The sequence below is a fragment of the Anser brachyrhynchus genome, assembly GCF_964034855.1.
Source record: "Anser brachyrhynchus genome assembly, chromosome: 4".
Classification (NCBI taxonomy): Eukaryota; Metazoa; Chordata; class Aves; order Anseriformes; family Anatidae; genus Anser; species Anser brachyrhynchus.
In genome coordinates this window covers 8,764,639-8,790,946 of record NC_137698.1, presented here as the reverse complement: position 1 = coordinate 8,790,946, position 26,308 = coordinate 8,764,639, and the positions used below count along the sequence as shown (strand labels likewise).

Below are 26,308 nucleotides of genomic sequence, written 5' to 3'. Positions count from 1 at the left end.
CCTGTCTGCAGAGCTGGCGCGAGGCTTTCGGAAACGGTCCATGACTTTCTCTGACGCCACCACAGGACAAGTCCTGTTACCCTCTTTCCACTAGCCCCTACTTGCTAACTCTGTCACCTTGGCAATCTGCAAAGCCCAGACAGAGAGCTACGCAGCAACATCTGCTGCAAAAAGCCTCACACCAGCTTTTATTTCCCTGATATACATGCCACCAGCACTCAGCACAGGCTCACCTGCGAGCACGCAGGTGCCAGCACACCGCATCGGGGACGGAGGCAGCTGAGCCACCAGGGCTGCAAACGCCTCCCCCGGCTGCTGCGTGCTCCCACCTCTGCCTGGCAGCAGCAAGCAGCTTTGTTTGCACTCGTTGCTGGTGTCAGCTGGATTGTGTAGGAGCATTTTTAGACAGCTCAGCACCCTCTCTCCTACCCCCAGCCAAACCACCCAAGCCGTTTGCTTACTGTGAACTCCCAGGAAGAAGAGCCAGCTGTTTCTGGAGCACATCATATGTTAGCAAAGGATTGATTAATCCCAACTATATCTCTTCATCTCTGCCACCACCCATTTGTCTTTTTGCTTCTCTCTCTCTCCCTCTTCATTGTTTTCTGTTACAAAACCAGGAGTGCTGTCTTCTCAGAAATGCACTGCCTGGGAACCTACCTGGAGACAGTGTATTTAATTGTACTTACTCCTCGTGTTATTACTGATGTGGACAGCCAGGGTCCAAATACTTACTGGGTCCTTCTTTCCTAAATGCTAGCTTGATCAGTAAATAAAAGAATTCAGGAGCTTAACTGAAGTAGAAACTAAATATTAGCAGCTATCTGAACATCTTTATCTTTTAAATAGATAAAGCTACTAATGCACTGACATCCCCAAACTGCCAGGAAGTTTAACCAAAATGTTCAACTAAAAGAAAAATAACCAAACCCTTATTCTTTGTGTTACTTACACATGAAAACAAAAGGTAACATGTCTGTCTCTCCCCCTTTGATGCAGTAATGCACTTTAGGTATAATGTTCAGGTAATCCTGCAGTTTTCGTATGCTAGCTCAGAAGATTAGTCCAGCTGGCTTCTGCAGGTGTTCCCACCCAGGGAGATCCAAGCAATGGATTTTCTAGATAACATCTTCCACAGGAGGAAATAAAGGGAGTCTAATGTACGTCAGATCTCTGTCCTTCACCACTGACATCATTTTACAAACACCAGAGCCGTCATGGTCATTACCCAGAACCCAAACCAGCACTAGAGCATACAACACAACTTTAAAAATGCAGAGAGGAGAACTGACCTGTACCCATTTTATGAGCTGAGAAAAGCAGTAACTTCTAGCCTCCAGTTTCATGACAGCAGGAAGAACAGTCTTGTAAATGCCCCGGGAAGACTGTCCATCCAGTGGGAAGAAAAGGATTATGAGACCTCACTCCTAATTTTGACTGCACCGGCAGCTTACTGACCGCCCGCTGAGGACAAGCGGCATGGACGAGGCCATCGAGAGGCAGCAAGGCTGGTCACGAACCAGCTTGTGGTGTAAAAACCCAGCGATTCCTATACTCACCATGGCCTTTGGATGGAAACAAGCAACGCCACCCATTCTCGCACCACAAATTACTTCCATGCTTTCTGTAAGCCCACCAGAGCGGAATTGCAGGGTCTGCTGAATCTCCAGTCCTGCCTCCCACTCTTCTGGTTTCCATCTAGAAATGGAGATAATTATACTTGCCTGTCTCTGGTATGTTTTTCCTACGGCAGATAAAAATGCACAATGTTCCCTCAAAGGCTTTCTGAGCTTCTGATGAGCATGATCTAAGCTCTCGCCATGCAAAGCAATCCCTAGTCTGTGGGCAGTAGCTTTGCACTTCACTGCCAAGATGGCCTTCATTAATTTAAGTGGTATAAAAAGTTAAATATGTATAAGGAAATAGTGTATAATGACATAATACACTCAAAACTTCCCAAATTTTAGTATGAATATATATTTTTTAAGGTAGTGGGTAATTTTTTAATCCAATGTATCATGTTTAATGTTCAACCGAGCCAAATCCATAGATACACCCAGCTCTTTACATTTCTTCCTCTGTTAGAATAATATACTGGGTCAAGTGGGGGGCTACTGTTTATTTTAGCTTTGCAAAATTGATCCCAGCTTCATATTTTTGAGAAAGATCGGTCCATTTTGGTACAGTTCCAGAATAAATCTTGCCTGTTCTTTTAAAGTGGGACCGAGCCTTGACATACCACCATTGTGAACATGGCAGGCATTTCTGGCACGTGCAATGAGTGATCGACTTCTCTGCTTGTTTTCATAGCGATAAATATGTGGTACCACTAGGCAGGAAAACAAAGTATTCCCCCAAACTCCCTGCTAAGCACATTTTGGAATTAATGGGGTAGTATAGATGCATCACACTCTCTTTCTGTGCTAAAAGGTATTTGATTCCATGAAATTCACTCACTCCCACCTAATTTAAACAACCAGAAAGGAACATTGTATTTTCCTTTTTCTGCACATGTAAAAAGAGCAGACAATCTTGCCAAGGTTAACTATATAATCCTGTTAGGCTTCTATAGATTTCATTAATGACTCATAAAAGAGAATCAATAAAGCCCCTTGCACACCAATACAAAAAATAAATAAATAAATAAATAAATAAGCAATGTAATCAATAGACATCATCAAAACTTCTCTGATGCAAGCTCCCGTAACAGTGAGTTTAGGTTAATAATTCTTCACAGATGTTCCTGCTCTGAAATCCTTCCTCAAGGGCTGTTCCTCATTTCTTTAGAAAACTTTGGTGGGACCACTCGTGTTAGGCCACAACCTTGCAAAGCTGCATGTAGAGGCATGGGATTACTCTCACACGGAACACAGACACTTGCCAAAGCCTCTTCACACTCGAAAGGTTACTAGGACTGCTCACAAGAGAAGGGCCTTGTACAGAACTGTGCCTTTACTCCCTTTTATGCTTTACATTTTCCTTTGATATCTTCCCCTGTGTATAAAACCCAAAAATGCTTAAATCAACTTTTATCAGTTCTGTTTACGTAATTTACAGCTCAGTGTACCAGCAAGCACACCAAAATGACCCCCGTCCTGGCACCTGAACTGGAGAATTGCTGATAACAAATGGCCCTGCCTTGGCAGCTGCGCTCAGAGTAAAAACAAGGGCCTGGGCCATGGTCTTTTTACCAAGACTTCCCTTCTGATTTGCTCCAAAACTCTCACTCAGACACCTTGTCTGCTCGTATGCTTCCCCCTTTTTTCCTCTTTTTTTTTTTTTTCCCTCTTGTTTGGTTTTACAGTTTCCTCTGGCATTCAGAGACAATAATGACCCTCTGGTATCTTTTGTAGTGGCTAAATGGATCCATTTGGAAAATTGTTCTTCGGAGTGACCCCCCCCTTCTCAAACCCCCCCCCCCCCCCCCCCCCCCCCACTATCTGAAATAGTTTTTGGATGAATAAAGAACAGACTCCCTTAAAAAAAAACACCCACACAACTTCAAGAGATAACTGGGTGGAAATATTAATTTTTTTTTCTTTTTTTTTTTAAGTACTCTGTTATTTAATAGGCCTTATAGCTACAAAGCTATAGATAAAATCATACGGAAAGTAAAACATTTATTTTAAGAGCCCTTCAATTCACGTGACTTTTCTTTTGGATTTCAAGGAGTTCGTTCTCCGCTTGCCTCAGCTTCTACTGAACTGCCTTCCAGGCTGAACTGAGGGTCCTGTGGTCTTTCCCAAAGCAGCATTTGCCTCTCCAAACATCTTGCTGGCATTTCTTTATGGGCACCTGCTGCTGGTAATTACAGGCCTGTCTCCTAACCACTTCCTCTGTTTTATGTCAGGGCACCATTCAGCCCACTTGATTGCAAACAAGCACCAGTAAAAGAGCACTGCACAAGCCCTTGCAGTAATTAGGCAGGACAAGTTAGCTCTGTGCACGCCGGTGTCCACACAGAAAGGAGTGGTTTCTTTATAATAATCTTCCCTTTGTTGCCTCAAGTAGCATAACGCATAACATGCTTTAGTAACCTTAACCAGACCGCCTGCGTGCGCCTGCGTCTGCCGTGGGCTTTACTACTACCCTGCTCCCCAAAACACATTTCTGTTTAGCTGGAGGATCAAAATACTGCCTTTCTCTAGCCTCAAATCCCATAAATACGTTTGTTCCCATCCCAAGTCTTCATGAAAGTTAAATAGAATGCTTGCTTTGTGCTTCATCTTTATAAATATGTTCTGGGGGAAAGAGGATGCTTTAGCTTCTTGATACAATGCAGTATCTGTCTTACCACCCAGGGAAATGAAAATAAATAAGGTAATGTATTCAAAACTCTTAATTCTGCAGGGAGATGGTTTTTTTCTACTGTTACTAATTAGTATTTGAAACCACTAATCCTAATCAGGTTGATTCTTGTTTGCTTTAATTTTCTGTTGCCTACTTTGCAAAAAGCTAACGAGGAAAATACAGTTGTGGTGTTGTTTTTGTACATACCCTCTAAGCTGGCCAACAGTGACCGGCCACTGCAGTACCCAGAGAGACAGCCTCGACGGCACAGAGACCTGCTGGGAAAAGTTCACCTCACTTGCTGATCAGCAGCAGGGTGACATTTTGGGGCAATGTGCACACACCTTTTAGTTATGAGATTTCCAGAGGCTTTGCCTTGATGGGGTGATGGCTGGCTGCAAAAACTTTCCAAGAAAATTTCTGCAGGCTATACTTTTTTTTTTTTTTTAAAAAAAAAGAGCCCCAAACAACTAGCAGTCATAAAAAAACATTTTACCCAGTAATTGCCCTTCTAGATGCCTATCTTTTTGTTATTGTTGTTATTCTTTTAAGTAGGACAAGATCTTGTAAAGATAGAAACATTTTCCTCCCCATTTTAGTGGCAAAGACTCTTTGTTAACATTGGGATAGCTCTCTGATGTACGTTGCCGCCTCTGCTCCTTTACTTCATTTTTTTAAAAAAGCATTCTTAGAGTCACGGCAACTTTTCCATCTCAACAGACAAGATAGAAATCTCTCCCCAGCGAATACACTCTTGCAGAAACTGTAGCTGTTAACAGTCCTCAGCTGGTGCTGCACCGAGGCACTCGCTGAGCTCAGGGAAGCTGCTTTGCTTCAGACACAGTGAGAGCACCAGAGACGAACACTTTTGCTGAAGGCCAGCTCTTTCACCTAGAAAATCAGCAAATCTAAGCATAATCGGAAGTTTCATAAACTACAGCCTGGGGACTGAAACTTATGAAGAACAGATGGGGCTAAGTGGTACACACAATCTACCTGCGCACCTCAATACAGTAATATGCATTTATATGTATACATAAACCAGTTGGTGACCATTTCCTTTCCAATCAAAACACCTTTGGCCTTCCCCAGTTCCAGACCCATGCTCCTACAACCATGTGGTTTTCATACACACAAGTCATACTTGGTGGCCCTCAAGTCATGAAAATATGGCATTGCACAATTTCTCATTAAGAGTTTTGGCTACTATAGGAAGTCTTATATTGCCAATTAGATAACGGTGGCAGCTGAAAACTAAAGGTCACATCGCCTGATACTCCACGGTACAGCATCTGATAAACAACCCAGAGCGCAAGTCAGGAGAACTGAATTTTGGGCCTAGGGCTATTCTCTGGACAACTCTTTACCCTGCAGGTAAGTGCATCTTCTCAAATAATATTTCATGGCCAACAGACTTACAATAGATTTGCATGAGCCTTTCAGTTGCATCTGTGGGAAGAAACCACGTAGGCTTACCTAAGCTATTTCAGCCCAGAAATTCCTTGCAGTTATGTAATCATGTACACTAATAATTTCCCAGTGACAGTGGATACATCCTGGCCTGCACATACACATAAAAAAGCAATTTGATATTTTTCATACACTGCAATGTTCTCGAACTTCAATGCAAGTTCTCATCCTACAGAAAACAGAGAACTGGGACTTCAGCTTTCCAAAATCAAAGTGCTGCATCCAGGAACCCCTGTAATCTCTCTAGAGACAAGGACCTGTTGCACATTGTATCTTTACGCCTTTGCAAACCATAGTTATGTATTCCTAGGTGCCCATATGTTGATAGTGATGCTTGATATTGATCACAAGATGATGACAACATTTATGAAAATACATTAATGTATCTTAACACACTGAGCATCTAAAAGCAAGGCAAAGTTAGATAAGTCTGGTCTTTCACTTAAGAAAACAAGCAATACAGCGGTTTTAACTTTGGTCTGTGGATAAGAGTTAATTTGCTCAAAGAAACTAAACTTCAGTAGCTGACAAAAAGTAGTCAAGAGAGTTTTAAGATGAATTTTGACCTTACAGAACATGTGGCAAATACAGTTCCCCACTAATGTTCTTCCATGGAAATATTAAAGTCTACAGTTCAAAATGAGGAATTTCTAAAAGAGCAGCTAGGCTTTCTTTTCACGTACATAGAGAAGAAAAATAAATGAGTACATTAGAAAGTTGTTACATTTTTTACTTAATAAACATCTGTCTTCACCCTCTTCTTGAAGGCAGTGAGGCACTGGTACAGGCTGCCCAGAGAAGCTGTGGATGCCCCATCCCTGGAGGTGTTCAAGGCCAGGCTGGATGGGGATTTGGGCAACCTGGTCTGGTGGGAGGTGTCCCTGCCCATTGCATGGAGGTTGGAATTTGGTTATCTTTAAGGTCCCTTCCAACCCAAACCACTCTGTGATTCTATGATTCTGTGATAACTTAGGAGACAGAAATGCATGTGTATAAGCCCACTGAACTCCAAAATGCCTAGACAACAGCAGAAACCTTGGGGAAATCATACAAAATTCAGACATATCATTGAGAAATGACACAATCAGAACATCCCGTAAGTTTTGCTCGGTAACAGGCTTTTGGTTGCATAAATGACTGCAAGCAATCATTTATTATCCTTACTAACTGCAGAAAATATTAATGGTGCCTTGGTGTACCAGTTATGCCACAGATCTTCATTGGACTCCTACGAAAAAATTCTGTGAGCCACTTAAATTGCTTTCCCCTTCTCCACTATGGGTCCTTCCCACAGGCGGTAGCCCTTCAGGATACACCTGCTCCAGCATGGGCTCTCCATGGGCAGCAGAGGGACAACCTGCTCCACCACGGTCCTCTCCATGGCCTGCAGGCAAAGCTCTGCCTTGGCACCTGGAGCACCTCCTCCTCTCCTTCTTCCCTCACCTGGGTGTTCACCGCTCTGCTTGTCCAGAGTTTTTTGCCCTTTCTTAAATATATTTTCGCAGAGGCAATGGGTGGTGGGCTCAGCTGGGTCCTGCAGTGGCTCCATTGGAGCAGGCTTTGTTTCCTGTGGGTCAGCCCTGGCCTCTCCTCACAGAGGCCACCAGTGCATTACCCTTGTAACCAACACCTACCTGTCTACTGCCACCCAATGCATGGAAACCAGCAAAGACACCCTGCAGTTTCTGTCTGTCCTCTGCTCCCCTTGCATGGACACACACCTTGAGTACCTGAACATATCCCAGGCTTTGGTTATTTGTTCACAGCCAACTTCTGGGTATTGAAAGAGAAGGTAGGAAAAAAGTCTTCTTCTGAAACATCTCCCAACATTTCCACTTAACTGATAACAATTTTGAGTTCTATTTTTCATTTTGAGAAAAGTTCAAGAAGCTAATGGCTCAGAGCAGAGAGCATTCCTGAAAGAGCCTGGCGTATTTCTGGAAACTACTAATTCCTTCAAGGAATGCAATCACCAAAACATTTGCCCATTTATGTCAACTTACTAAGGGAATCCAACTGCAGAACAAAGGTAAAAATTCCCCGAAGTGAACATTTTTCAAATTTGTCTTTCAAAATGGTACTTCGGTTGCTTTATTTCTTATTTCACTTTGCAGGGTAAAGAACATTCCAAAGTAAACAAAAATTGCAAAATGTTTTGGTTTACATTACTGTTTTTCAGTGTCTTTGTTTGGGACAGGGAAAAATGACTTGAGGGATGACTATAAATCTTTTTACGAAATGTCAAGGCCATCCGCTGAACCGAACACATTGTGTGCACAATCCTAACTCATAAAGACTGTTTAGCAGCCTCATGCAACCCCGAAATTCTGTTGTAGACAGACTTTTGGTCTCTCCTCCCTTTTTCTATTGAAATACAGGCTCAAAGTCTTCCCAGCAAAACTGGGCCGAGTACACAGCACAGGGTCACAAGTCTCCCAACGCTCAACTGCAAACTTCTGGTCACCTTAGGCTTTCACGGCCCTTTGGGGCCCTGAATTATCTACATAAAAGTGTGAGTAGAAGCTGATTATGCACATGGTTTGGGTTTGGTATACAACAGACAGACATCCAGATGGATAAAAATAGTAAAACTTTCAGAAAGACAAAAAGTATTGGCATTGCAATGCTTTTTCCAATAAAAAAAAAATCATGACTCTATTAGAGTCCCATGCCAATGTGAACAGCATCGCTTTCTTAGCTTCAGCATAATTCAATTACATAATTCTCCCAGCACATGAAAGTGTATATATTTACTTTTTTATAAGCAAATACAATAATGATTTTTTTTAATAACTTACAGGAGGAATAGTGCAAGAGAGGAGGCAAAAACATATAGGAAAGTCAATTTTGACCTATGTTTCATCCTTAAAACCCAAAAGTGGATTCAGTATTAAAATCAAAGCACTCTAAGTATATTGTGAAATATTTACAGCTGTTATTACTGCCTGATTCATGTGTGCCAGAGACCAGATTATTCAGACTGGTTTCACAAGCAATATGTTAGTAAACAGGATTTTGTTTGGTAATTATATTAAACATGTCCATATAAGCTTGGAATTAATTTCAAATGGTATTTTACTGTACTTGATAAAAGCACTAAGCAGCAAGAACTAATGATGGCAAGAAAAGTCTCCTCTCATTTTCAGTAAAGCTTTCCATGTGAAAATCTGTCAACATGAAAAAGTTACTGCTTGTAATGAAAGCCAGGCTTTAGTTAGTAATATGTTTACATGTTATGTTCCAGAAGGGAAAAAAAATGCAATTGAATTACTCTCCTTAAAGTCTGTGGTTCACAAACACATGGTCTGCTCTGGGCACGCTACTAATGTCGACTCCTCCAGCCTGGGAAGAAAAAAAATTCAAGCCAGCCTCATGACACATACAAGAGTTTTGTGCTATTAACACGGTTTAAGAGTTTAAGTGAGCCCTCTGGATGTGTTTGCAGGATTTTTGCTGTGGGTATGCCTACCCCGATCAGGTATTTAAGCTCTGCTCTTGTCAGTACTTGCACAAGGTTTCACTAATGGACTGATAATAGCAAAGAGGAGGTGGAGGGGGTTGTGAGCATGACAGCAAGGGACTAATTACCCCTCTGCTTCCAGCTCTCCTATTAGCTTACTAAACAACCCTTAGTCTGCCTCCACAAGGGCTTTATAGCACAATATCTGTTTTCAAAGCTGAATTCGAAACAACTTTTTAGGATTGGACTGATTGCCAAACCGAGTGCTAACCAGTGCTTCAGAGGGCCCCAAGACCAAAGAATGAGGTCCCTAGTCTGCTGGCTGCTTTTGAAGATAAATAACAAGTTAATTTCCACTCTTTTGACACCTGTCATGCTTCTTTTCAACAAACATGCATCGTTTTCCCACCATGCTCCCGTGTCCTCCTTTTGATATACTGGTATGGGTAGATGCTATTTGCTGTGCAAATGGTTAACTAGAATTTAAGGCTGTAGACATACAAACACAGTATCTTGACAAGCTAAATGTTTTCACACCACCATAATGAGACATATTTCCTAAATAGCCAGCAAATAACATTTTTTTTCTTTTTTTTCCCCATGGCAACCCAGAGCTGCACATGACAAAGCATCCCACTGACTTCAGTAGAAACTTCTCTTGGACCAGGCCATAATCTATTTCAGAGTAAAGAACCAAACAGATAAGCACCTCTGAGGTTATTCTGTGTTACGGAAGACTGTACCCTGAATTTGCTAATTTAGCTTTAATTCACAAACCCGACACTCCTTGCTTCTCTTGTAACTACTTTTGTTTCCTGTTAATGCAGCCAGATGGGAACTTTAGTTTGATTACAACTTTCCCTAGTTTAATGTGAACTCTTCATCTTACTATTATCAGATGACATTTGCTTTCCCTAATGTACATACTTTTAGAAAAATTACAGAAGTGCTATTGCTGCATTACATGAAAAATTCCAATGTACATTTAGCTGACATAGCATCAGCTGCTGTTTAAACTGGGCTTAGCTAATGGACTTTTAATGTCAGTGGGGTTATGTGCAGTTACTGGCTATTAGCAGGAATGGGCCCTTTCTATAAAAATCACTTTTCCTCAAGCGTGTTGTTTGAACATTCCTTCCTCTGATTTAGTGACTGTCACCAATACCAAACAAATGCAAGGACGCTGGAATCTACTGTTATCTTTAAAAGCAACTTAACCTTAGCCCAGTCTCCACGAGCAAGATACATGTCCTGCATTGGTAGCAGCAGATATAAAAACAGGGAAAAAAAAAGAACAAAAGAACAAATTTTTCTTGTCTTTCTCAGGTGAGTAAATCCCAAGCAATCCAGTGAAACTAATGGGATAGAAAGCAAAATTTGATCTCGTTATTGTCTTCTGTTGATTTCCCCAAGAGAAAAGATCTTTGCGATGAAACCAAGTTCTCATCAAATAAGCTCATCAGTAAAATGTTAGCAGATGAATACTTCACACAATGTCACTTTGTCATTTTAATTCAGTTTTCTTCCTAAATGTTTCTTATAAATGCAAATTTAAGACTTTCCACTGGAGACTGCAAAATGATAGAAATGTTTACAAAGCAAGTAAATAAATTAGCACTTGTGTTTTCAAGATTTGGTAGGTTTTATCCAATAAGCTATGTTTACTATGCAAGACTAATATAGAAGATTTAGCAAAAAAAAAAAAAAAAAAGGGAAGAAGAAGAACCATACAGAAATACTGCAGGACATGTAAAGCACAAAAGCTAGCAAAAGCTGAACAATTTTGCCTTTTTACAGTGCTTGTGAAAGGCAGAGGGCACTTCTCATTCCACACCCAGGATAATTACCACTTTCGTTACCAGCTACCAGGTTACATTTCTAACTCCAGCCTCAGAAGCCCATGCTTTTAGAAGTAGAGGACTTTAGCTCAAAAGCGACTGACTGCTGAGGCAGGAAATTGCCATGCATTCGTGTGTAATAGATATTTATGTAGGTATCTGCCTACAGTTGGTGACATTTGGCTGTCAGTGTTCCTATCTGTGACAAACCGAAGAAAAAAAAATAATGTGACAAAACCCAAGAGAAAAAAAAAATACCTGGAAGAACCTCGACAACAGATTTTCAAGTAGGGCATGGTATTAATCTCACTACAGCAGAGCCACATCAAGACACGTAGGTGGAATTGTACAAATTATTGAGCTTAAAACAAACAAACAAATAAACAAACAAACACACACAACCAAACTTGCCAGCAAAAGAAGGTCAGATCAAGGTCTGTACATCCTGGAGACTCACACTCTTGTGTTGACATATTTTTAACCCAGAACCAGTTCAGCCCCCGTGCCCTGGCTTTGAAATTAATGGAGCAATATTTTTTGTTGGCCACAACCTAGCCTTGTATAGTGTAAGTCTCTCCTTGATATAAGTACTGGGGTGGTGGTGGTGGAAATCAAGGAAACCAACAGTAAACTGACACCTCAAGTACTGCACTTTCTAGCTACAAACTTCCTAGTTACTTCATAACTAAGAAATTAGGAATTTCCTATTTTCTAAGGTGCAGTTATTTTAAATGAGGAAGAAAAGGAAAAACAGCACTCGCATCCTCGTCAGCAGAGATATGCTGCATAAGAAGATCGCTGCGTTTTATTTCAGCAAGATACTGAAAAAGTTACCCTCACCTTCAGAAACTGGTGAGGAAGCAGAAAGGAAGTCCCTAAGCTATGTTTGCAATGTCTGCGTGAAAGGAATTTTTAATGGGCATGATGATTTGCCAAAAACTAGCGCAGCTTTTGGGCCAAAGAGCTTACAGCAAGGAATACTAGTAATTCATGAGCCAATTCAGTGAGAACAGCGCTGGTACAAGGGCACATTCTGCACCGTTTAATTATAGCCCCATCCCTTAACCGGACAGACCTCAGGTCTTCTGTAATAAACTCAGATTTTCAGATCTGCAGTGACCCAGTTTGAGAGGGGAAACTCTCTCCTAGCTGAAAACACTAGCGAGTTTTGTCCTAATCCTAAAATAAAAGCCCAAGCCACAGAGGTTTCACTGTAGTCTCAGCTGGCTGTAGGCAATCCAAAATCTCAGTCTGGACACCTCGCTGCTACGCTCTTGGCTCTGGTTGTTGTTGGAAGGCGTTGATGCCGTACAACTGAGAGGCAAAAGGAATACATGTGCTAACTCCAGGAGTAGCCAGCAAAACTGGGAGATACGTTATTGAAAGGGGAAATTAATTCAGACCAAGAGAGTGTACACGTGTGTACTCTGAATTACTCCCAGCAAACAGGAGCAACTCTGTTTCAGTCCGTGTAGGCAAATCGGACACATGAGAACAGAATCAGTCTCACTTGCTATTCTGTCCCACTTTTTATTCCTCGATTTTGGTATGAATGAACTGCAATTAACCTCATTCAGGGAGACCATATCATCATTTTCTTTAAATATGTAAACTTTTGAGTATAAACACATATGTTGGGACTGAATAAGACAAGCTATGTATCTATACAATACATAAAGACACCAAACATCATAAGAGTAAAGCAATTCACATTCCAAGCATTATTTTAGCAAGTTTATGGTTGGAATATACCTCTCAAAGAATCTCTGAATTTCTAATAATCTCGTAGCGATCACTTCTCCCTGCCTCACATGATATGTACTAAATTCAAGCAAAGAAACATCTGTGGAAAAACGATGAGTTCAAACAAATTTCCAAAACTGTGGCAATGGAGTCAAACCCTTTTGACAGATCAGTCAAGGTTTACTTGCCTGTTTCCTCCTCTCTAGCTGATGAAATTCAAGATTTCTCAAACAATTGCATCCAAGCACTCAGGGGACCAAGGAAAACGCGAGCTTTCCTTTCTCTCAAAGGATACACCATTAATCCACAGAGCTTAATGTTTCAACCTCTCACTCAATATGAGACTAAGAAATAAAGCTACTTTACTTCTTGAAAATAACTAAAAAGGGATTGGGAGGAACTATCTAACAAGAAAATGCTCAGCTGTTGCCAGGCCAGTAAAATCTTTCCAAGCTCCTTAGCATTATTGTTGATAATGTTACCTCCAGGAGAGAAAAAAGACTTTGATTTAATTGCCTGGGTAACCTCATAGCTTTTGCCACTGCTAAGGCAGCAAGGTCCTTTGGAGCGTAAGTTGCTTCATTCAGATGAACGACGTACAGTTGAATAAGATATTCCTGAACTGAAGATTAAAAAACAAAACAAAACCACCCAAGGCGGTGATCCTTATTCCATTTACAGCTGTGTTGCAGTCATCCACAGACCTGCTACCACTCCGTGCAAATTTGGGATAACACTGTAGATTTCACAGAAGTAAATGAGCCCACCCTAAATATCTGCCAATGTAAAGACACAACTTCCAGGAAGCATCCCTATTCTGAGCAATGGCATGTGGGTTTGCCCTTCATTTTTTATACATTTTTTGAGATAACAGCATATATAAACAAACTGCTGGGGGAACCCAGGAACTTCAACATTGGGAAAGCATCTGAGAGCCTTCAATGTAGCATGGCCTCTGCAGCCCTCATCTTTGGCCTTGTCTGATAAGTAGAAGGAAGGACTGGAGCATCAAACACCACCTCTGGCCAGTTCTCATTTCAAGCCGCCAGTTCTCATTTCGGCTTCCATACACATTTGCTCCACACCCTTACGTGATTCACCTTACATCTCTCCACCAAACAGAGATAAAAACATCTGTCCTCCCAGTTCAGCAAGATGGATTAAAAATTAAGAAATTAATGGGATGTGACAAATGAGAGCCTCTCATTATCTCCAGCAATGCAACCATGTAGCAAAGCCATCCTAAAGAGGCAACCTCAGATGTCCCCACATCAGTGCCACTCGCTGATGTGAGCATGCACAACTTATTTGCTGTCTCCTACTTGCTCTGCCAATGTAGGACTCATAACAAAGGAAATTTGGAGGGGCACTAAGCACTGCCGTATTGCATACTTATGTATGGGAAGACCCTGCTTTTATGGGATTGCTCCACACTCACACAAGCTAGAGCAGCTGGGAGAGCTGTATTTGGGGAATGGCAAAGGCAGTCCCCTAAACCCAGTGCTGCCTGTCCTTCCCGAGTCAGGCACCATGGCGAATCTGGGTCTCTCCACCTCAATCTGCATCAGAGTTCAATCAGCGCAATAAAAAAAAAAAAAAAAAAGAGGATAAGACCTAGAAAGTGCTGTAAATGTGTGCCTTAACCAGTGCCGAACCAGGACTGTAAGTCAAGTTTAACAGTGAGTTTTTTCACAAGGCTGGTTGGGCTATTTTGAGAAATGGAAATGGAAATGAAAGCTGTTATTGTCAGAAGATTCCATAACTTTTTTATTTCTCATTTTTACTGAACATCCGAGAGATTTTTAGACAGGGTATGTAAAAACAGTTTGGCCAGCACAGCAAATATTTGGTGCATTATTGACCTTTTCACTAAAATAACTGAATCTCTTCTGGTTTTGATTAGGGTTTTTTTTTTTTTTTTCAGCCTCACCCCCCCTCCCCAATGCAAATAAACAAAATTGATTTCTTCCGCCCCATGTAGCTTTCCATATTGATAAAAAGCTCGTTTTTAAGTGAAACTGTTTTTGCATGAAGCTTTTTTTTTCTTTCCCCCCAGCTCAAGTTTTTGGATAATAACATGCCAAGCTATAAAGGGACTCCCCAAATCCCAGTGTTTGGTGAATTAGGAGGAAATCCCATGTTTCCTGCTTAACGTACGTGCGATTTGGGATGGAGTTATGAAAGCAAACAGGAAGCTGTTCTCGTGATGACTACCTAGGGGGAACGCTATGCACGAGCATCTCTGAGGTTACGGCAAGCTCGGAAAACCTCTGGCAGCTCTTGCCCAGTGCTGTGAGTCGCTGTGCCTTACTTGTGAACACTGTTTGTATGAGCAGAGCCAGCCTGGAGGAAAGTGACAGGAACACAACCACAGTTTGAGGCTTTGCTTCACCTTTTCTGGCAAATGTGCATGCCCACAGCTTACAGTCAGTTTTATGCCACGTGCCTACCCTAGAAAGACGGATCTAAACAGAAAAAAACACCACACAACTGATGTTCTGCAAAATGTTTAAGCATACCTATTATAAAACCAATGGCAATACTAAATACATCCCCTTCCTATCACGCTGCCAGAGTTTGGGCTTGGAATATCTGCAGACGACCTCATTAAATAAAGCACAGAGAAACAAAATGACAAAGTATGTGCAAAATTAAGGGGAATGTTGTTGTTTCCATTTGTTCAACGCAAGCTGCTTCATAACCTTTTCCATTTTGACCATAATTTCAAATGCTTGCTTACAAATGATGCAAATGAAGTCTGTCTTTGCATACAGTTGGCCTCCCAGAAGACTCAATACCATTTCCTTCAGATCACCTCTTGGATAATGTTTCGATGGAAAGCTCCAGGGGTGCCTGCTCCCGAGACCGGACTCTACTGAGCACACGCAATAAATCACTTCAAACACCGCCATCCCTTCAGTCCTTGGAAGCACTTAGCACTGAACTGTGCCTCTGTACAACATTGTTCTGCAGTTCTGTTGACGAAGGTTGTAGCCAACTGGAAAACGTCTGCGTGTCTCTTATCCCTAACATTTAATCCTTGACTTAGGCTTTAAAAGCTCGCGCTGTTTTATACCTCCGAGTCGAACGTGGAAGTGAAGATGGCTAATGAAAATGACAGGCGATGTAATTACTGCTTTATTGGCACCAGTGCCAAGATCACTGCCTGCTAAACTGGAATACCTCCACTGGGTGGCTAACAATGCATGCACTTCACTTATACACACGCTCCTCTCCCCACCCAGAAGGGAGGACAGACAGAAGGGGAAATGGAATTACATTTTATTTTATTACAGTGCCATATACATATATGAAACATATTGCCCAGGAAGGGCACTCGTGATTAAATGAACCTTTATTTCAAAGGTCTGACATGTTTTAGATGACAAACCAGTGATCTGAATGCTTGAGACTCACATTGAGTCAAATCCTACTTGTCTAAATGCCAGCTAACCATCCACTATTTTGAAATTTACTTAGAAAAATCACCATTATTATAGCAATTAAAACATACGTTTATGCTAAGCTACAAAAGCGACTGTTTTTTCCCTTTTTCCACAACTCAGGAACCAGATTCCTCAAAAATCCAATGATTTAAAAATCCAGAAAGACACCAGAAAGGAAGAAACATATAAATCAGGTTACTCCAAACAAGACTACCTAGCTGATAGCCTGAAATAAGAGTAGCTTCACTTTTCAAACTACAACTCTCCTTAGTGTTTTGCATATACACAAAACTAATCATACACAGCTCAGAAATACTCAATTACTGGCCTACCAGCCTGAGCTCCTCTCACCTACCGTGAGAACTGATGCTGCTCTGTGTCCTGTTCAACTGAACTGGGCAGACTGTGCCTCTAAACATCAGTCTTCTACTTGTGCAAAAATCAAGGTATTTATTTGAAAATGCCCAATAAATATAACCCACATTTTCTTCTCTCTTGCTGTGCAGACCAGCTATGGAAGTGATTTGCCCAGCTTTGGAACACAGTTGTCAGATGTGCTGTGTTTGGAAAATTAAATTAGGAAAATCTTTTTAATATGGTTAATGTTCTTTCCTGTTTCTGAGTTTGGATGTTACACACAAAGCGAGTCCCAAAATATAGTGAATAACCAGGGTTTTGAAATTACTATGAAAAAAAAAAAAAGTTGTGTGAAGAAGGGTCCATATAAAATGACTGAGTGTAAACATGCAGGGTGAAATGCTGAGATGCACTAGCGCATGCTTACCACACAGAAGAATGACAAGGACAGTAATGCTGAAAAGCCATCAGAAGGGGGCTGTATTTGATGCACTTTTTTTTTTTTTTTTTTTTTTATATAACTGTTGTAACTGGCTGCTGAAGGCTGATGGAACAAAAGCCCAGATTCTGACTCCCTTATTCCCAGGGAGAAGCTCTCAACCCACAGACGGATCTCTCGACTTCATTTCAACCCTGCTGAAATCACAAGTCAGCCAGCCAAGGCAACCTGGCGGGCCACCTTTGCTTTCAGTGAAGCCTCCTGCAGTACTAAAATGTTCCTGGGGGTGAGCAAGGGCTGCAACATCCGGCCCAAACTCATGAACGTCACTGAGATCTGCAAGAGCACATCCCTTTAAAACAGATTAATGTTCCAAATGGGTTTATCTGTTCGCAGTGAAATACTGCTTGGCTTTACTGATGCAAATACAATTACATCCACACGATCAAATACAAGGGGTCTACTGATGCATCAAGAAAATTAAGTCCATTTCCCCCCCTTTTTTCAACGAGATGCATTTAGGTATTTAATCACGAAGTGCATCCCCAAAAGGTTAGTACGTTCACATGTTGTGTTTCACTTTTTCCGCACCAAGCATTTTCAAACTGCTGCTGTTGCTAATAAAGGCTGTGCTGGGGTACGACAAATATCTGCACATATGGCTCTTTTAGAGTTTTCTTTTTAAATTATCAGCTTAATTTAATTAGGTTTGAGGGGTTAAGCATCAAAAATGTAGTCTTTTGTTGTAAAGGAAAAACTGAAACAAAAACTGATTAATATGCAGCCCTTTGACTTTTCTATCCATCTCTTACACCTTCAGTATCAGTCTGTACAGCTTGTCACTGCAGATACATAGCCCACCCTCCCTCTTGTCCCACCTAACCCTCAAAAGAGAGTGGGGCCACAGGAAAAAGTTCTTCAAACACTTTTAATGCCCTGAGATGGGGGGAAGCACAACAGCTGAAACCCAGCAACAGCTGAAACCCAGCAGACCAGATATCTGCAGGAAAAGTTGCTCTGCGGGCAGATAGCACCGAGATGCTGGGCACAGGTTGGCGCTTAGGTCCAGAGGCGGTTGCTCTTTTCTTTCACACATTGGGACAATTGAATTCTCCTTCTGATGTGGCTTTTTATAGTGGTGTAATGGATATGGCAAACAACACATCAGAGTTGATTTTGGCTTAATAATCCCCCTGGCCCCATTCACCCCCCTTTAAAAGTTATGGTCTCTCTCCAACATTGGGCCGTTTCCTGTTCTCTCCTGATAACAACGGAAAAATACTTGAGACAGCTTCAGATAATAAGATAAGAAATGCTAATAAAAAAAGTGTATTTAGGTCTGCTGAACAGCTTACAGGAGGATTCTGGGATGCAGTGATACGAATCTCTCTGCAAGGGAGCGTGGAGGCTGGTCCACCAAATACTCAATTGATAAATTTATTTTCCAAAAAGCAATGGAAAAGGAAAGCATGAAAGCAGAAGCCCCGACAATGCCCACGGCTTCCCTAGCCTGCTTCAAAAGATAAAGCAGGTTGGGGAATGGAGAAGAAAAGCAAAACAAGAAATATCATTAGCAGCAAGTACTGGAAAAAAAAGTGCATAGAGCCTCGTTCTCTTCCCATCCCCGCCTCTTAAAATCATAGCTATATGGCAGTGCTTGCGGTTTGCAGACACCCCTTTAAGGTTGTTTTGGGGTTGTTTTTTTCCTTTTCAAGGTATCACAAGTGAAGACTGAATTGTTTGCACAATTAAAACCAAGCCAGCTGGCTCCAGACCCACTGAAAATCAGAAGACCAAGACCGGTTTGGAGGTCAGGTTCCCCATATCCCATTTCTGCTGCTTCCCAAGGACTGCGAACAAAAACACGAGCGGAGTGGTTCCATTTTGGAGGAGGTGGACCAGCTGGAGGAAGACTTTGGAGAACAGAGGTGGGTAAGGATCCTTTTAACATTTGTGCATTTTTGGAAATGTATAAATAAAGCAGTGGTAAAACTTTGCCCAGTGCTATATGGTGAGAAAAATTCCTGAAGAGGGCATAGTTAAACTGTTGATTCATTGCCTTACAGAAGCACTACGTACAGACACATGAAGATCACCAAGGCAAACACCGCTCAGACAATCCCCCAGCTCTGGGAAAGATGCCAAAACCAGGTCTGCACTCAAATCCTGCACCCACTTCTAGCAAACAGGAAACAAAAATAAAAGCGGGCATGGAAAAATGACTCAAAACCAAAAGATTACCTCCCGGCCACGGTCCCTGGATTTTCCACCCGACTGTGGAAAGTTTGTGACATGGCAAACAATGGAAAACGGTGCTGGGGACCTCTTGCTCCCTCTCTCAGTACGTGAGCACACCTGCACCCATCAGAGATCCCAAGCCCGTGCCTTCCTGCCCAGCATCCACACAGGCACCGGCCCAGGAGCAGGGCCCTGGACCCTCTCCCCTTTCCCCTCTCCTTTCTCCCTTCTCCCCTCATCTCCCCTCTCCCCAGGTGTGTGTGCATCCTTCCTGCCAGGCAGCATTGCGTTACACACGTGTGGCAGCGAGAGGCCATCGGAGCGGGTGCGGGTGCTCTGTGTCGGGGAGACGTGCGGTCTGAAGCAGCTAGACACAGCAGGTCCCCTCTTCCCCGCTCGGGCCATCTGTCACGTGAATTCAGGGCTCCTTTCTGCTCCAGGTCCAGCCACCCGAGGGGATCTTCTCCCTTTGACACCCCCTGTCTGCACAGACTGATACATAGGCACTGACATCTCGGTCTACATGCACGCTGTGCTAATAAAACCTCTAAAAACAAAAAGTCAAGCCTGCCCCATCTCCACCACGAAACCAAGCAGGGAAAGAAAACGATGCAGAAATGTGACACGACGCATAATGAATTCTGTACTCCCATTCTCTGCAACCTCCTTTTCATGACCAGGTTTCTGATATCCCCACGAGATAAATGCCCGGCACATTAAGGAAACACGACTCTGAGGATGGAGCAAGTACCAGCGGGGAAGGGATACGCGCAGTGACATGCACAGACACGATGTAGGGCGCATCCAGCCCCTGCCAGCAAGCCTATGGCTCCCAAAATCCTGCCGGGGCAGCGGCACTCACAGCAACCCTCACGGCTCTCCGGGCAAAAAGGCCAGAGCAGAGCGTGCCTTGTAATGGCCGGGCGAGAGCCCGGGGTCAGGTCTGCGTGGCCATCTCAAGTGCCTCTCATCGGGGATGCTGAGGGGAAAAAATTCTTCCACTCGCGTTAGGCTAGCACCTCCAAATCAAAGCTTTGGTGCGCGTTGTGATTTCCTGGTGGCATATAGGAAAAACAAACAAACAAACACAAAAAACAACATCGGCTTCTAAAATTCCTTCCTCTCGCTACCCATGTCACCAGGAATTTGCAAACGCTTTACTGAAGCCGAACATCCTTGCCGTGTGCGGTTGTGCCCACATGCAGCAGCAACCTCCCTCTCTGAGGAGCTCGCAGAAAAGTATTTCCCAGCAGCAGCCACCATTTCCACTTGAGCTCTAACTCCCGGGAAGAGAGGAGAAAAGCACCGAGAAAGTTTTATCTGGCAGCGGCTCGCACGAGAAGCCGCCTCCCGCTGTGCCCGCCCGCCCTGCGGCAGCCCCAGCCGGTGCCACGCCGCCGGGGCTCTTTGTGATGCTCCCCACGCATCCCCGGGGCGCACGGCGGAGCGAGGCGCTCTCCCTTTGACAGGGGCACTGACACCCAGGCGCCGGCAGAGACGGATTGAGCCGTCCTCCGGCGCAGGGGGGAGTAAAAATAAAGGCGACGCCGCGGCTCCCTCCGGCTCCATCGCGCTCCGGGGCGTGCGCCCACGAGCGGAGCCCGGCGGGGCTGGAGCCGCCGCTGCCCCCCGGCTCCCCAGGACCCCCTCCAGCCCCACGCCGCCTCCCGGGGACCCTCCCCACGCCCGTGCCCGGACGGGGCGGCTCACGCGTGGAGAGAAAACCCCCTCCTGGTCTCGGCACCCCGCAGGTCTCCCCCCCACCCCGCTCCGCTGCCTCACCTTGCGCGGCGGAGCCGGGCCGGCTGGCCCCCAGGACGGCCAGCGCGGGGAGCACCACGGTGTGCAGCAGGTATCCCAGTCCCAGCCCGCAGCGGGCCGCCGTGCCCTCCAGCCCCTTCCCCATGGCCGGAGCGCGGAGCGCCGCTTCCCGGAGGCGCTCAGGCTGCGCGGGGGGCGGCTCCGCTGGCCGGGGGGGGGCAGCGGCACAGCATGGCCGGGCGCGGAGGGGCGCGGAGCACGGCGGAGAGAGATGCTTTCCCGAGGGCGGCTCGGCACGGCGAGGCTCGGCACGGCACGGCTCGGCACGGCTCGGCGAGGCTCGGCACGGCTGCCTCCAGCCCGCAGCCCGCGGGGCGGGGACGGGCGGGGGCCGGGCCGGGCCGGGCTGGGCTGGGGAGAGGGGCTGCGCCGCCCGCCTGCGATCAAATGCGAGCAGGAGCCGAGGAGCAAACCCAGAGGGAAAGGGGGCGGGGGAGGCTGGGAACCACCCGCCGCAGACCGGCCCCCGCCGCCCGCTCCCCTGCGCGGATGGCGAGGCGCGCACTGGCGCTCGCATCCAGCCCCCCGCAGCCCGCCCGCGGTGGGGGACGGGGCGAGGGGCTGCACCGGGGGGGGACCCGGGGAGCCGGCCCCGGGGGGCTTCTTCCCCTTACCCCCCCCCCCCCCCCGGGTCCCTCTCGCAAGGCTGGGGACAGCCCGGCCCCTCCCCTCGGACCCCAAATGCTGTCCCCTGCCCCCCCCCCCCCCCCAAAAAAATGCTCTCCGCTGCCCCCCGCCTTCGCCGCGCGTCCACCAGATCTCGCTCGGTGGGATGGCAGCGCCCACAGCTGAGGTTCGCTGCTCGGCCGGGGCTCACTCGGGTTTTACCGCTTTCCGGGAGCTTGTGTCGGCTTGGGATTTCTGTCTCTAACTTGCTTTTCCCTTTGCAGAGCCCAGGCAGGTGGTGACCGGACCCAGCTTCTCCCATGCCAGGCTTTGCCAGTGCCAGGGGGCTGCAGCCCCGCAGCTCTCCGCACACCGTGGTGCTCCGGGGAGCCTCTACTTCCCCAGCCCCGAAACCCAACCTTGCAGGGCTGCCTGCGAGACAAGGAAAGCTGTTTTCTGCAGCTAGCACCTTCCCAAACATGCTGGCTTTGCCTTCTGCCCTCGGCAGGAAAAAGTAGCAGCGAGTGGCGATGCTGTAGAAGGGTTTCCCAGGGGCCACAGGAGCTGCTTGTCCCCACAGAGGCTCCATCACCCCCACCCCGTGACTTTACAGACCATTCCCATCTCTAGGTTTGGGGTCTATTGTGTTTTGTTGTTGTTATTTTGGTTTGTTTTTGCGGGGGTCTTTTTCTTCTCAGCAGCTGACACAAAGCTGCCGTGCAACAGGGAGGCATCGTTTCTTTTTTGTACAGGCACAGAGTGAGAAAAAGGGGCAGGTTTGGGCCTGGGAGGCTCCATCAGAACCCTGGAGCTGAGTCCTGAGGCTGAGTGGAAAGGGAACTCTGAACAAGGAGAACTTGGCTGTAGAACAGGAGCTTTTTTTTGGATCACATGTGCTGCTCACACATCCCGAACATCACGCTCCCCAGCCTCATGTCTCAGGTTGGTCGTCAGCAGAGCGTTTCTCCGTGTACGGTATTTGTTCACCAGTTTTGCCATAACTTGGTAAAGTTGGGAGCTTCTCCCATTTTTTCAGTATTTACTGCTTCCCTTGTGCTAAGAGAAACTTTGCAGAGGCAAGAAACCAGACCCCGGAAAGATGCCACGTGTGGAAGATATATTTGCTGCAGCACCAGCTGATGGGCACATCTACTGCCACAGGGGACAGGGGAGGCAGGGCTGGCTTCTCCATTAAACGGAGTTAATTTATTTTTGATGTTTCGGGGCTTCCCAGGAGTATTACCTATAGTTCCAGGCTTAGTTTCTAGTTAGTACCTCAGTGACCTCATTAAACAGGTCCATCCCAATTTCAAGCCGATGTCCCTGCAGCCCTGCTCGGGGGTCCCTGGTGGCTGCCAACCTGTCAGCCTCTCTGCCCCCGTGTAGGTGCATGGGGAGCATCGCTGCTCCACAGCCAGGACACGAGTGATGGCATGGGGACAGCCAGTTCTCAGCTAGGGGACAAAGCAAATCTTTTCCCGATAGCCAAGTTGTGGCGGACAACAGAGGAGCAAGGGCGGTGCAGCCTGAGGTGTGGAGGAATCACTTTCCTACTGGAAGGGGGCATACTTTGACCTGGAGGAGCTGGTTCAAGCAGCAGCACTAAATAGCTAAACAGGGATCTGTCTCCTCTGGAAAAAGGGCTTTCAAATCTTTCTGTGCTCCATTATGCGTAACAGTGCATCCAAGGATGCTACATGTGCCAAAATCATGGAGCATCCTCAGAGATCCTCCATGCGCTGACAAACGCTGTTTGCAGCCGGGCCATCCCAAATGCCACTGAGCTGGATTTTGCCCGGTCAGGAGCCGGTCTGCCCCACGGGCTCTTTACCTTTCTCCCAGTGAGATAAGCAGAATTATTAGCCCAGCTTAATAAATTTCAGATTTGACAAAGGAGTTAAAGGACGGAGATAATTCAGGGATTTGGGATTAGAAAGTGCAAATTGCCTGGATTTATTCCAAAAGCGGTTGCTTCGTTGTTGTTACTGTTGTTTCTTTCTTTGTTTTCCTTATAGAACCTGGTTGGGGAGGATGTTTTCCCGACTGTTTGACAAGCAAATGACTTAAAAGTATATCCAAAGTTAAGTTTACCACTTAGTCATCTTTAAATGTTCTTTAAAATCACTGAATAGCCTTCGTAAACACATCTGAAGCAGAAGTTAATCTCCAGTTTTCATATTTAGACATAAATGAAGTGTCAAACAGTTTGTTTTGGAAAGTGGACTTAGGTGCCTAACCGGTGCCACTTTAGTTGGTTCTTCAGCTAGATTCAAGAAATAGCAACTTCAAATTACACATCCATAGCAAGTGACTGCGCAACATTATTAGGTTTTATAAATGATATAAAATATTATGTTTCTTTTAAACTTGTGTACTCAAGGGTTTGTTTTTTTGTATGGTTTTTTTTTTTTCAAAATAAAAGTTTTTAAAATGAGAGTTAGGTTCTAAATCAATACTTGAAATTTTTCACCCCTGCTGCCAACTCTGGAATTTCAAACTCTTGACAGGCAGTTTCTGAAAGTGCAGAGCTGGTAAATTTGACTTCAATGTGTTTTATTGCCCAAACATCTGGAGTTGCAAAACAATCAATTAGAAGGCATACTGGATCAGAGAAGCCCTATCAGCTTTCATAATTGATATTGTGAATGTTAGTATAAGTTACCGCCTTTTGCTCTAGATGTTTTCTAAAGATTCTCTACATTTATAACAATTCATACAAACCTTAATCTAATTACTGAACTCAAGGGACAGGTAATTTATATTTTCCTTTGGTACGGTGGTACAGCTCAGGGAATGCCGTACATTGCAGCAGGCACTGTGCAAAAACAGAGTCCCAATCCCCATTGCAAAGATTTGGGAAACTTGATTCATGACTGGAACAGAGGTAGCTAAGTACCCCATGTTAGGTGGGACTTGAGAAGTGCTGGTTTGAACAAGCAGAGGAATCTCATCCCTGGGTTGATGGTTATAGGTAAGACTCAGTAAGCCATCCTCGCACTGAGCATCGTGTCCCTAGGCAGATACTGCCCTTTCTGGGCACCTCCCCTGAGGAAACCCTTACTACACAAGTGTTAATAAGGGATGCAGATTCAGGCTCCACATCAAGTAGTAGGTAGTCAGGATGCTCTCAGCTACTGAAATACACCTAAAGCAGCATGAAGTACCTGAGTGAGGGCTGTATTTTGCAAGCTCCTCCGCTGACTGCAGTGCTGGGTAGCATGTGGCATGCATGTCATGGAAGGTATATCACACACCTGCTTTTGGCTGTGCCATTCCCTCAGGCACTGCCATGCTGCTCTTATTTTATGGCAGCATCAGCACAGCATAATCAAAAAAGCAGGTGTGAGACATGTGTCTTACTTCCCTGACATACATACCGCAAGCCATCAAATGCTGCGGTTTTATCTCACTGCTTAGGTAGGCAATTACTTCCTCTGTGATTGCCTTGTGTGATGCTGTGGATCAGCAAATGAAACTACCCTTCTGATATCCTACGTTTCACGAACAACACAATATCATTCCCAGTTGAAACTTCTGATGTTTTTCGTCATGCTGGGAATGACTATTTGTGGTGGAATTGTGGCCTGAGAAAAATTTATTTCAGAGCTAGTAAAATCAATGTAAACAGGTGACTGTTTTTCAGCTTCCAAAGTTTGGAATCATAGATCACTGCTCTGTTTACTCATTTAGGGAACCAGATCTTCCAAAGATCACCCAAGCTTATGTGCTGTACTAGAGTGCTAAATTTTCAGTACAGACATTACATTAGCAAGATTGTGGGTCAAAATCTATGTCACTACCCAGAGAAAAGGGGTTTGAACTGTTTCACCTCATAGTAAGCAACACTCCAGAGCTGTGCTGAATTAACTGCGAAGCAATATGATGTCCTTGCAATACCTTTTTGAATGCACATGTTCCCGCTTGTTTAATAAATCTATGGCAATTAATGTTGCCCACATTGTTCTTTCAATCGTTTTCGCTTCTCACAATGTCTGAAGAGGACATTCTTGAACTAAAGGAACATTTCAAGTAATTATGCTATAGGCCAAATTCTGTACCTGTATTCCTGCTGGATACTGCGCATATCCTCCTGTTGATACTGAGCTTGTAACTCGTGCAATAGGATGCTGCTGGAACTGGGGACTCACATGCCTAGGGAATAAAGATTAAAAAAAAAAACAACTCAAAGGTGTTCTTTCACTAGTCAGGGACATTATATTTTGAATGGCAGAGGGGCTCAAGTTCCTTGCCCCTGGAAATCTTTGATCACGGGGATTTTGGAAATCTGTGCCCTCTGACTACAGCCAAATAATATACCCAAAGAGTTTTTCCTTCACCTGCGTTACCTGTAAACAGATCACAGATTTCTTATGTATTTATTCGCTCCTCACATTTGTTTGGTGAATATTTGCTCTGAGCAGCTCCCGAGCCGTAGCTCATTCAGGCACAATTCACCACCACGAGCACCTGACGAACGTACTCCTGCGGCGCGGCGCCATATCCAAACATTCCCCATCCCCAAAAAAATAAAAATAAATAAATAAAAAAAAGGAGTTCGATCCTTCTGGGCTCCGCACTCCTTCCCCCGGCGTCCCGCGGC

General features: G+C 44.7%; 1 protein-coding gene across 5 annotated transcripts in view; it reads right to left on the bottom strand.

Annotated features, from left to right (window-relative positions):
- Positions 1–24,124, bottom strand: part of UNC5C (unc-5 netrin receptor C) — a 250,298-nt gene extending 226,174 nt beyond the window's left edge. Inside the window, exon 1 of one of the 5 annotated variants that reach the window (XM_080591059.1) lies at positions 21,931–24,124. In XM_080591059.1, the coding sequence (XP_080447185.1) occupies positions 21,931–22,297 (367 nt within the window). In that variant the 5' untranslated portion in view covers positions 22,298–24,124. Of the gene's footprint in view, positions 1–1,292; positions 1,531–1,559; positions 3,381–21,063; positions 21,603–21,930 lie in introns of those variants that run through there. The other 4 variants (XM_080591058.1, XM_080591057.1, XM_080591060.1 and 1 more) reach the window with 4 other exon arrangements.
- Between the last annotated feature and the right edge of the window lie 2,184 nt (positions 24,125–26,308).